At 42.4% G+C, this 13489-nt stretch overlaps 1 protein-coding gene across 1 annotated transcript in view; it reads right to left on the reverse strand.

Moving 5' to 3' along the window:
• Positions 1–13489, reverse strand: part of T265_07409 (hypothetical protein) — a gene marked incomplete at both ends in the record, with an annotated part of 135057 nt that overhangs the window by 24995 nt on the left and 96573 nt on the right. The window contains 5 exons of the mRNA XM_009172919.1: positions 1264–1338; positions 5312–5356; positions 8627–8683; positions 10707–10754; positions 12183–12872. Coding sequence (XP_009171183.1) covers positions 1264–1338; positions 5312–5356; positions 8627–8683; positions 10707–10754; positions 12183–12872 — 915 coding nt within the window. The remainder of the gene's footprint in view (positions 1–1263; positions 1339–5311; positions 5357–8626; positions 8684–10706; positions 10755–12182; positions 12873–13489) is intronic.

Genomic DNA, 13489 nt, shown 5'->3' on the forward strand with positions numbered 1-13489 from the left:
CACCAATTCAATCAATACAACTATTTTGAGTTAAATGGCAGTGTGCCACACATGCCGTCTGGTCCGGTCAGCAGGCTGTTTTAGACGTTTAATCAATCCGAACATGTGACTTCCCTTCTTCGGGATGTCAATGGGAAAGATTACAGCGGCTGAAACTTCTCTATTTTTACTTTTTTGGATGCGTATCGTTTGATTAGGTACTACTCACAGAAGCCTCTTCTACCTTGTTTTTCACTCCGAAATACCTCTCTCGTAGGTTTGGCTGGTGAATTTGCACCCGTTCCCTTGGTTCAACTCTACCCGGTTCGTCGTCCAATACTGGACCACATGCGATCTCAATCACTCATCCAATCGGTCATCCATCTCATGCTACATTAGCTACATTAGTTAACCGGGCAGACAGTGTTTCATAGCTAGTCCTTACGTAGATTTGAACTCGGCAACAACTGGAGTAAGCCTTAATCTTTTCCACTCTTATGTTGGATTGCAGCTCATGATCGTGAAAAAGGCCACCCGACAGACGGGATAGTAGTCCTTCTGAGTAGGATAGCGTCAAATTAGAGAACGGCTGTGACCGTGAGGAAATTACGTTTCTCCATTAACAAGTAAGTCAATAGCATGTGTATTGTTTTACAACACACGTGTGTACTTAGTTCCTGTCAAAGCTCGTTTCATCTTTAGCGATGCGATGTTCATTCTAGAGCTCGGAAGGCCGACTTGAGGTGGTTGGACGAAGCGCTGAACTGGTCATTCCAGTTCAACTTATGTTTAGTAATGCATATATATTCACCTTCGCATTTATCGCAAAGCAGAATAATGTCCATCGCGGAAGCCAAACAACTACAATACGCCCCCAAAGAACCGCTTAGGCGATGTATTTATTAGCAGGGCTGTTGGTTATATGTGCATGAGATCCATGTTCCACTACCCACGACGTGCTGAAGACTTATTCTGTTGGTATCGGAATCTGGTAATCACGGTCGATATGAACAACTCTCATGTTCGTCAGATAGACTGAGGAATAACAATTCGAGAATTGTACTCTTTCTGGGAAAACCAAATGCGGTTGTAATACAGATTAGCTGTAGTTCTAAGCAGTAAGTAGAAGAGGAATTCACCTCTCTAAGGCATCCACAAAATTGTTGTTACAAGAAGGCTATTGAGATGGAGAGAATGATGTACCGCAGAAACATCTATGGACGTTGGGCTTACAAATCAGAAACAACAAACTCGATCAATATGAAAAGTTTGAATTCTACTCACCAGAAGACCATGGTTGTTGACCAAGCGTAGTACGTCCCGCAAGGTTTGTTTGACTGGTAGCGCGGTAAGGTGTGGCTAAACGGGGGGAGAGAAAGGAATGGATATCAGTTGGTCGCGTTGTGTTTCAGCAGTATTTTGTCCTTAAAGAAAGCGAACAATCTGGCGGCAAAAGTATTAGCGCCATTCTGAGCTGACGATCAGCTCATGATGTTTAGAAATATTCAAATGTTACTGCTCATCAGAAAACTACAAGGTAACAAAGTATATTATTCATTCGATAAAGATTCTGGCATTACAACATAGCGCCTGTCTAACGGATAGCGATCATCTTTTTCATTTTAGCGCATAGCAAAACCAGTGTTGTTGACCGGTGGGCCTTGCATGCAATTTGTTCACAGCGCCCAATGCTTTTGAGTGGTCGTCCTAAAGTTGAGGCGTACAACCCTGAAGGTATTTAATGCACAAATGAGCTTCTTTGCGATTTATCGATAAGATACAAGTACGTTTTGCTGTTGGTCCATTTTTCGTTGAATACAAATGAGCTTTGCAATTTATCGACAAGATACAAGTGCGTTTTGCTGTTGGTCCATTTTTCGTTGAAGGTCTTCATTTTTACCAATGAACCTGGTAGGAGGGTTCGGAAACTCAAGCGTACGGATTTGTCGCCAGCTCAAAATGACCAATATGTTAAAGAAAGCATAGCATTTTTATGACATGATGCGCTTCTTAGAGGGTTGTTAGGTGCTCTTCGACAGCCCATTGTCGGTGGCACGGTGGCACAGTCCCCAGTTTTCATCAGATTCATTGTCTGCTGGAGGAGAATTCTCAATGGCAAATTACATTGGTGTCAACCAGAATTTCAGCTGGTTGATGCATCAAAAATTTGTCATCACCTGTTCAGTTCGCACAGACAGTGTCCTGTTTTTGTGCTGGACTGTGGCTACGCAGCTTTAGAAATGTTCCGTGATACCTGCATCTTGATTGTGTGATCATATCTTTCCACGTTATATTCTGACTGACGAACATAGACTTGGAGATACTTCGGAACAACACTGACAAATTAGGAATTACTATAAAGTGACTCCGCAAGAATAGTTGATTATGCGTGTGATGTAACACATGTGCAAATCAAACTGTACTCAATCTCTCAGGAAGCAGATGACGGGTAAATCCTTCCTATTTATCGACGAGTTGGGAGCCTTTAGGCTTCGGTCGAAGTTTCATTTCATTTTTAGCAACAATTGCGTGGTGTTAAGGTCATTCGACCTACACATCCACCTACCAAAATCCTCCGTCCTTGGTACAGTGCATCAAAGTTTTATTCAACCTATGAAGTGGGTGGAGTTACATAGGAATATGAGAACCAAATTGTGCCTCGTAACGTCGTGGTGATTTTATTCACCGGTGGGTTCACTAGATGTTGAGCAATTCTTCACTCACTACAGCTGAGCAGTCTATACAGAAGAATTAGGTACCGATTTGTGGTTATCTCGCGCTTGTTGACAGTTGATAGAGTCTTGCACTTTTTATGATCAGATGAAGAAACGGAACTGATACTTCCTCTAGAGGATGTAAACTGCTGAGTTTTGGCTGTCAGTCAAGCCTGTTCACTCGCTCAGATATTGAGCTGGTGGTCCTAGGTGTATCAGACAATCTCATACTCGTAAGTCTGTCTTAAGTAAACAGAACGTTCTAAATTTGCTTGTTATTAATGGATTGACAATCCTTCTTCTTTAGTAGGGATACTACATGATCTTTTTTATTCACAATGTGTGAGTCTCATTGAAGTCAAGGTGCATCTTGCAGAGTTACTATCATGGAGTTCCAAACACACTTATTGATGAGTGTGGTTTTCTCGGTAGGTGGGCATTTTTTTAGATTTGCAAAAAAACATTTCATGCAATGAATTTTGGACAGGGGGTGCGTTTTTCGGGAGCGTAGTGATGCCTAGTGATGGGTAGATGTTTGTGCTAGCTATCTTTCAAAGGGAAGTCACAGACGTATACTATATTACTATAACATACTACTACTATACTATTAATTATCTGATGGAAGTTACTATTGATTTCTCCGATCATTGGACAAACTGTGCTATGGTGTGTGCAAACACGAGCAATGTGATGGATTATCTGTGATGAAGAAAAATGAGGTGTCCAAGGAATGTAGGTGCTTCAAAACGGTATGGAATGTGCTATTGAAAAAATGTTGGTAGCCCAAGTGGCGTATATGATTGCTGGTTCGTTTGCTCAACTGTGAAACCTGATGGTAAACGTTTCATAACCAATCATGGTGGCATCAATAATACATCACTAGGGAGTGGAGTTGAGTGTGACAATGGGTCAGTGTTTGTGCTGTGTCTCTCATAGTCTGCTGTTTTGATTGAAGCTATCGTAAAACCACGTCTCCTAGGTAGAGGTTATTAATGAAACAGTTGTTAATAACTCATTTTGAATATGAAACATTGTACTTAGTTCATATTTCGAAACAATTCGAACAGATTTATTAAAAACGGTGATCATAAAGTCAGGGGTCAGGGCATAGATGTTACTGGTATTACTCGCTACTCATGAGTAATCAATATTAAGTTTGGAAGTATTCACTGTGCGGTGTATTCGACAAATTAAAAAACGGATAAAAGCTTGCCAGCTTCAGAAGAACGTAGTTTGAGCACAACATTCAGGTAGCCTTTGGTTTCGATCTAGCAATGCTGGTGCAAACGTATTCACATCTACCGGGAACATGCATAGACGTGACAGGCACAGAAATGGTTTCGCCATGCAGAGGAGTCATCTGGCGGAGCCCACATAAAGACAAGTTGAAAAGCATGGAGTTACGTGCATCTGTTACAAATATTTTGAGTGCCAAACTACAGTGTATTGATGTGGATGGGTGGAAAGTCACCAAAAACAAAAATTCAAGGCCAAGTCGTAGGATAAACACAATGTGTTAGGAGGCAATAAATTGTGAGCACATCTTATAGCAAATACAGCCAACAATGGAACGGAATCTAACGCACTTGTCAACGCAGACGCAAACTATGCTACGAACACGTGCTAAGCCTTTGTGATTGCCGACATTTTACTTCAAATGTCGTCAAGGTTCCTCAGTTGTGATGCTTAAAGTCATGCATTATCTGCACAAGGCATCGATACACATCACAATGCCTTTGTTGTCGACACGAGATTGAACGACATCTATGAACACACAACTCTGAAGAATATCTGTAAGTACGAGGTGTATTTTTGAGCAAAATGTCTACCATTGTCGCTGAGTCATTTCAAGAATCCCCAAACAAAGTTTCGGTAGGTAAGTTGTTGACTTCAACGCGATTTCAACCGTATGCAAAATCCCGACTTGTCTCACATGGCATTTCATGCGGAGTGAAAGCGAAAAACTTTTGGACGGAAAAGTTATCTTACTAAGATTTCGCTCCAAGAGGCGATCGTTTCGTTATGTTAGAAAAAAACTATCCCTTGTATTGAATGTTCCTAACAGAGAAAATTTCAGTCTCTTTAAAAATAGACCAGTGTCGCTGCGATTCGAGTGGATACAACTAGTAACCAGTTAAGTACCATCTTTAGAGGCTGGCTTTTGCATCATCGGGATGCCTTTTCTCCTTCCGTTTGTGTCGTCTCTGAACCCACTAATTTGTTGTTCATTCTAGCAAGTGTTACGTCCTAGAAACAACGCAGCTACCAAACGCTTTAAGCAAGTTTTACTGTTGTCACCACTTCTCTCAGATGGCCGTAAAGGGAGCTATTTCGTCAACACATCCCAGTCCACGATAGGTAATCCTGTCTACTGCGAAGCCATGTTGCGGCCGATTCAAGAGGAGGAACACACACTTATCTATACTATACAGATACAATGTATGAATTGTACGCAGCTCGGACGCACACATCACTAGTTTGGTTGGTATTGTATCCATTTACTAAAAGTACTTTATAGTTTCAGTAGAAAATTATAAGTGCGCATCACCAAAGCGGTAGCAGTCACAAGCGTGCAGTTGCGTGTTAGAACGAGGAGCGTAAGCGGCGTAGAAACCAACCATCTCCGATAATTTTGCTTTGCCGCGTTGGTGATTCGGGGGAAGCTGAAAAACGAAAGGCAAGACGGGTAGTGATGCAGTCAATCAATTAGTAAGGGTGGTGAATGTTTTATGTCGTATCTACCTGTATTCACAGGCGAACTTGTACTGGTAGTGCACTTTTATGTGGTGTGATGAGTTGTGTGCAAAAGATATTTTGGAGAGGAGGAAGCCTGTCTGATCACCACATTCATCTCAACACCACGTGCTTTCCGTTGCCGGATAGCTATGCTTCTCGATAAATACACTAATTTGCGAATCAATTTGGTTTTTCACGAGATACTTGACTGAATCTCTCGTTTTTGATATTCTACAGCTAAAAGTGCTTCACACAGGCCGGCTCATGTTTCAGTTGGCACGATCTTCGAGATATCGCAACATATTTTCATGAAGGGAACTACTCACAAGGTTGCTGAAAACTCTTCGACAGCCCACGACCGGTTTCGCCCTTCTTGGNGGAAACCGGTCGTGGGCTGTTGAAAAGTTTTCGGGAACCTTGTGAGTAGTTTCGTTTATTAAGCTATGCTTCTCCTTGTTGGCTTTTGTCAACTTCTTATCAGAACGATTTATCGTCAAGTTCCCTCAACAGGGTCATGATCGCCCCAACGATAGTCGATGACAGTCGACTCACAGGACGCGCCCAAAATCTACGGAGTTGAAACAGAACAGACATTTTGTAATGGAGATCACAGTGCTGGTATTGCAAACACATGAAGCTGGTATTGTGTGATGCGTACTGACTAGCTCATTTTCTTACCCTTACCGTTGAAGTCCAAAACTCTATGTGGATAGTATTTCGTCCAGCCTTCTAACCATTATCTGGATGGGTCCTAAGCTAAGCTCGGGCAAGCCTTGCGGTCGGCTGATGTTTGGACAACGCAGTTTTCGTGTTTGATGACTAAGCACTAAAATGATGTCACCATTTACCGATTCGTTGTGCTGCTTCTGAAAGCTTCTCACCACAAACCGGTCTGGGAATAGACACAGTGTTTAAGAAACCATTTTTGAGCATAATCGGACAGATGTATCAAGCAATATCCATTCGAACGTTTACTAAAAAATTTGTTTTCCCCAGTGTCTGAGTGAAGCATAGGTAACTGTATAAAACCTGTTATTTTGAAGAAGGGAGCTTTGGGGAGCTTTATCCACCTCGTACACACCAGATGCTTCCAAAATAAACAAGCTTCTCCAGCTCAAAATAAGTTCATTACATCAAAGCAAGTAGACGTGATGGTGTGACTGCTCGTCCGTTTCAGTTTCTCACTGATGGATTTCGCGTGCAGCGACTTCAGAACAACAGAGAATGTTCCTTACCTTTTCATTTATACAACCGGTTGTTACTATGATGTGGTACTTTTCTACAATCCTTGAAAATGGTACTTGATAATGACACCATTCTGTCACCGGATAATAACATCAGAAGGTGCTACTTCGGAAGAAGTTTGCCCTTGGAACTTGTTAGCCCGTGAACCTGTTACTTTGTTGTACCGCTAGAATATGCCTACATAACTATCAGAAGAAGGTTCAAACTTCTTCCATCGAACGTAGTTGGTGTATAATCGGACAGCTTTGTAAAAGAACTTGTTAACTCGTGAACCTGTTATTCTGTTGTGCCGCTAGAATATGCCTACATAACCATCAGAAGAAGATTCAAACTCCTTCCGTCGAAAGTCGTTGGTGTATAATCGGACAGCTTTGTAAAAGCACGCCTAGGAGGTAAATATTTCGTTGCGTGCCAGGATGATTTTCTTTTCAAATATACATCATGAGGAAAACGGGAAAATCAAATGGTGTTCAGGTGAATTTCTTGTGGAAACCAAACTGGTGTGCAAATGAGTGTTTGTCGGACCCCGTCAACCGTTCCATGTATTACGCATCTAAAATTTGATGCGCCTACACCTTTGAGTCGTGTGGTTTCTTGTATGACACATGTAGGACGCATTTTGGTTTGTACGGATTTCGAGACAAAGCAAGTACGAAGTGGGTGCATATTTAACACCGAAAAAGTGAGTAGAGCGTTAGAATCAACTGATCTGGATGGATGGATTTAGAGTGTGATACCCAGTTTAGATGATAGTGAGAAAACTGCCCAAGGCCAGTGTGTTATAACCCTCGCTCCAGCACACCCGGTTCTTATCTGAGCTGGCGCATCTGTGCAGAGGGACGCGTTTTCGCCCATCCCAGCTATCGTCCCGGCTGTGTCGATCGGAGATCCGTCTGGATGGCATTAACTGACTAAGATGATCGTGTCGGAGCTTGAGAACTATTCAAGTGGATATGAGCTCAGTCACCTTTTGCTGGTCCACACTATAAAACCTACCTGCGAAAGGAGGTCATTGGTTATCTAATACAAACGAAGCAGTTACAAGTCATTAGACAGGAAAGTAAACAACTGATCTTTAAAAGCTAAACATTCTCACTCGTCCTGTTGAACCTTCCTGAATATTCGTTGACTATTACACAATAGTAAGAGAGCAATGCGAAGGAGTTTCACAATTTCCCTACTTAACTTTATCTTCCATCAGGCGCGGGGGCGCTGCTTAAATATCAACTATAGATTACTTGCATGCCTCATCAGTAGTATCCAACGTCACATCTGCACCACGTGGGCGCTCTTGGGGTATTCGTTAGCGGGTTAGTGAGTACGCACTGTTTTGATGCCCCCCGGTTATGTGGCAAATAAGGAAGGCATTTTTTAAAAGGAATCTATTCACAAGTTTGCCGAAAACGTTTCGAGAGTCTGCGAGCGTTTTCCCCCTTCTTGAGACTCATCAGCAGTCCCCTAGTTCCCGTCAACTCCCTTCTCTACTTGAGTTCAACGGAATTCGACAAACACACTCAACTGAGTATCGATTTGCTGTTTTTGAGTTGCGAAATGTCGGCGATCAAGTATGTCTGACTTACAGATCGTTTTGAGGTTTTTTGAGTGATGTGAAACGTCAGTAATATCTGCACCCCAGCGACAGGAACCTCAAAGGTTTTAATATTACGCAACGAAATAACAAACCAATAGGAGTATCGTATTTGAATTCGAATGTGAAAATTCCCAAATTCCAGCAGAGCAGAGAGACGGTGTTTTAAACACGTGAGAAAGTTCGATTTTATACTTACGTGTTCTAATTCTGTCTCCCTTGTCGTAAAGCTGAGAATTTCGGTCTCAAACCTCTTGATTGGACAGACTATACTAATTTGTTTTTCATAAATGACTTGTGGCACATGGTTTTGATCGTTCATGGTCGCCTGTATAATTATGCTCCACAACACTCAGACACTCACCTTCTTCAGATAGTTTGGAACGAAGCACACGACTGCTGCGGACCGACTCCGAATGTCCTGATGTATGATAAACCAGAAAAGAGAAGGTGTTGGAAGCGAAGAATGACCCGGTACATTGATTTTGTTGTCTGAAAAAAATGCGCTGATGATTTTCTGTCTCGGCGCAGATGGGGGAACCTTGTGGAATGAGTCACTAACGTTAACCGCATTCTTACTACAGGTGGTATGCGAATGTGCGCTTTGCCAGTCATGCCCTCGTAAACCGAACATGTTTGGGAATGTATGCGTCAGACCGAATATGGCTGTTTGGATTTGTCGAGCTGGACTAACTTAGCAAAAGTGGATTTACCGATTTCTCGGTCATCAAAAGAACGAGATTGTATGCATTTAGCTATCCCCAACCAAGTAACACTTAGCCAAACGCCAAACATCTAACTGTTGTGCTTTTCTACGGTTTCATCGATTCGCGTAATATCGATTGATCCCCCGCATCGACGCTGTATGTGGTATTTGGTGTTTGGATGCCGTAAAACGACAAAACGTTTGTAATCAATCAATCAATTAATCAATCAATCAACCAAGACTAGTCGACACATTTGGAAAAACGAAGATTCTGAAGTAGAGAATTTCGAAACTTAAAGGGAGCAGTAGTCCTCAGACAAGCAATCTGAAATAAGTGGCCATCAACCTTGCTTGGCACATTTTGTATCATAAGTTAAAATAGTTTTCAAAAGCTTGAAAAAAATATCGAAAATGTTACCAAAAAGTGTCAGAATACATCACACGACCAGTAAATATGTTGATGTGGAGTATAGATAATTTCGCACAGGAGAAGAGTTCGTTATCTGAATTTGAGTCGTCTAATCGGTGGCTGTACCCCGTAGAATTAGAGTCGGACCGTGCAGAAAGATGAATTAGCCAGCTAACTTCTAAATAGAGCATGAATGTATGAATTTTAAGGTTTGTTGATTAAAAAAGTGAATAGTACGTGGTACTTGTTTAAGTCATATGGAAGTATGTCCAAACCGTCGAACTTAGACCATTTCTAATGGAAAGTTTGGATGAGTTCGTGACAACTTCCAGCTGAATCACCGGGGGTCAGAGTACTCTTGCTCTGAGAGTAGTCGGATGACTGGGTGACTGCCTTCGATAATATTACCAAACTGCGGGTTAATTGTGGTATACTTTTAAACCGCTCGCTAATCAGAGAAATGCTATTTAAAAACTCAGTGCAATGAAGACACCAATTGCCCGTGCTACATTTTACCTTCCCTTTTGGATTTTGTGGTGAACGAAATGAGGAAAAAATGACCGGAATTCTCGTTATTCAGATCTTCGAGGTGATGTGTGGGTGGACTAAAAAATTGTCAAATCGATGGCTCTCCCAGAAGCTTTATACAAGTAAAGCATACAAAGCCATCGAACGCGTCAAAGCATGGGTTGCTAGATCAGCAAATCACCCTCGAACTGCCTGAAGAGATGTATACTGTAGCAATGGATTTGGTAACCGGGGTATGTGTAGCAGAAGGATAGGGTCATCAAATATGCCACCCGTGACCTAAACAACACTGAGAAAAAGAGGTCAACCATCGAGAAGGAATGTTACCGATCGTCTGGACCCTGGATAAGTGAAAGCCATAGTCACTGAGAATATGGCCTTCCAGCTCCAATGGAGCTCCGAGCGGCAGAGCTCATGATCGGTGCTAATAATCTCGTCGTCCCACTGAGTCTCGGGAGTCCGTACTAACAGCCGCAGGATTCCATACCACGAAAGGTTGCAGCCGCCTTAGATCGAGTAAATTCAGGAAAGACGCATGAAAGCCCCAACGTCGACAGTAGAACCGAAAGCGAAATCGGTGTGCAACAGAACCATTTTAATATACAGTTTTGTTAAATCTAATTGACCAGTGCCTTTGAGTAAATCCTGGGTGAAAAAAATGACCGTTCCTAATCATGTAGAGAATATCGTCAATGAGCTGCACTCGTGGATGTGATCCCTTGTCTCACACAGTCAACGAGCTTCAAAACACTGTTCCATGAGTCTAGTACAGCTTGGATCTCAGTCGAAAAACTCACTTACTTTCAAGGCGATTCACAGGTCTGCGAGTTCTCGGTGAATTCTGAATAGCTGATTCGGGAGTAAATATGAGTAAATTGAACATAATTTGTGAGTAGACTTGAAGGTTAGCAACTGCTGCGAATAACTCATTTAGTAAGGACATCTACGAGCACATAATGACTTGTGATAACAGGCAGCACCTTCTGGTTGTATCCAAGGTTCTTATGACAGCTAACTATGCACAGCTCCGAATAAATTACGTTTGCTTATCAACTCATTCAATATTCCAAGTTACCGCCATCACGATATATAGATAAAACTGAGTACGGCTGGACCTTGGGGGCAGGTTACCGAGCTGTAGCAAGAAAAGTCAATCGATAGGTTGAATATAGTTGAACCGAAACATGAAGCAACTACTGTGTGGCTTAGCAGTTACAGGAAACAATTAAATAGCGAATCAGCTGGTTGACGCCCCATTATTTTACGAATGAGTGTATTCGCCACTGGCATACAATATGATTTCAAAGTAGAACGTGAGGTTGATGAGAACTCCGATGGTAAGCCTACCTGATGAGCCCCAAATTTGGAAAAAGCAATTGAGGGCTGTCACTGAAATTTTGCCAACCTTACAAGTTAAATTATATTGGCTGTCGATCCTGCGGCTGCAGATCTGTTCGCCGAGCATAGTTCAGTATTTCAACGCATAACCAGCTTATGTTGTATCAACTTTCTTGAGTAACTTTCCAACGGAGGGTATTAAGCAACCAGAGTGCGGCACACATCTTTGATGAATGTCACAAACGTGAGATTGAACGTGGATTTCGGTGAATATCTCTTGTTTGGTACCAATTAGATTAGTGTACTTCAGAGGATGTGCTGTGCACAGTTTTCTTGTGTCTGACCCTGATGAATGTCACCGGGCAAAGATCCAGTGAATATGGTTATCGTGTCTGCAAGCAAACCTCCCAGCATTGTGTCTTGCAATGCCACAGTTTGGTGAAGAACTCCAACGACCTTACTTTGACTGTGGCAATGGTTCCTATTCAAAATGAGGTATTAACAACTGTTTCATTAATAACCTCTCCCTAGGAGACGTGGTTGTACGATAGCTTCAATCAAAACAGCAGATTATGAGAGACACAGCACAAACACTGACCCAGAGAACGTTTAACGGGTATGCCTGTGACAAATTATGTTAGGGACACCAATCAAAGCCAATTACGGACTCGTTTTCGTAGTTTCGGACGAAACCTTGTCGGACGTGATAACACGCCTTTGACAAACAGATCGGCATTAATGCACGACTCATTTACTGTCTTATTAGACGAGAGTTCGTCACCCGGGACCGCTTTAAATTGAGCCACATTTTTGGTTTTTGAATAGTACTTTGAAGCAACCTTTCTACTGTTGTAGGTAGTTTGTACAATATTTCATTAGAACGCTATTACAGACGACCTGCTTGGGACCTCATTCGAATCTGATCACAATCCAACTCACTTTTCCGGACAGTTCGTTGCTTCGTACAGTGTTCAGTCCCATCCTCCTTCTCAATTATTTCATCAGTCTTTGTGACAACCACATTCTGATCCAAATCTGTGAACGACTGTGACCTTGATGTGACCTTGACCGGTGTTCCGGTTTCGGGATCGATATGCATAGTGACCTCTTCCGTTGGTGGACCCATCGGTGTGAGTTTGTCTGTGGCAGGTGAATGCTCGTTTCGACTCGTCCGGATAGTTGAAAATCGGTTTGGAACGGGAGGAAGTCCAGAGGTTCCCAGACCATTTCTCATAACCGCGGTACTACCGCTGCGAGAGTCGAACGCTGGACTTCTTATCTCTGTGACGGGCGAATGTGGAGCGCTATTTGCGAAGGCTGCCCGTCTTTGGATCGCTTCTTTTGGCCTAGTTGACACGGTCCTTATACCGTCTAAATAAGGTGAATTGAAACCATCCATGCGATCCATCAGTCCCCTATCTTGCGAAGGAATGGATGTCTGAGGAGAGGGACTTCGCGAACGAATCCGTAGCCCGTTTACTGGATATCCATAATTGCTTTGTTGATTATATGAATGCAACATATAATCGTCCCAACTTGTTGTATTTCTGGTTCGCTGATCACTATAAACAGAAGTTGCTGGATGACTGGGACCTTTTTCACTGGGACCAGTTGAACGAACTTCCGACGCTGCGAAATTTTAATGGTAAAGGGCATTTGAGTTTTAATGTTTGAAGGGGGAAAAATTAAAATAAAAAGTGAGGTAAACCAGACACACGGATGAGAAAGACTAGCCCACCACCGACATTATGACATAGGCTTGTTGTGATCGTACGTTTGGTTTGGAGTTCGGCTTATGGATTTTTAAGAGTGTGGTGAGTTGGACCTGATTAATCGGGTGATTGTTAGCAGATAGTGAAAAAAGGAATCAGTACACAGTTATGTTCGCACTCACGTAGCAGACATGAGTAAATGAAAACCTGCAACTCAGTTTCAACGGTACTGATGCAATGGAATTGAATAAGCTGCTCGGGTGTGTTTTGTTCCAGTCGAGATACTTTAACGCTAGCAATCAGTCCTTTCGAAGAAATGATAGAATAGGCTGGAACCCAAGCAGGTTCACTTATCTCCGGGATAATTTACTTGATTCAAGGGGCACAACCCAAGGGGACTGAGAAAGACTGTTTAAAAGGCTTACCCTCAAGCCCTTGATTAAGAGTGGTTGAATATAAACAACCACCTGCTGAGTGTGCTCTCTTATGAAACTAGATTCAGGTTGAAACAGAGTGCTTTCGATTAACCGTCAG

The sequence above is a fragment of the Opisthorchis viverrini genome (genome assembly GCF_000715545.1).
Source record: "Opisthorchis viverrini unplaced genomic scaffold opera_v5_170, whole genome shotgun sequence".
Lineage (NCBI taxonomy): Eukaryota > Metazoa > Platyhelminthes > Trematoda > Opisthorchiida > Opisthorchiidae > Opisthorchis > Opisthorchis viverrini.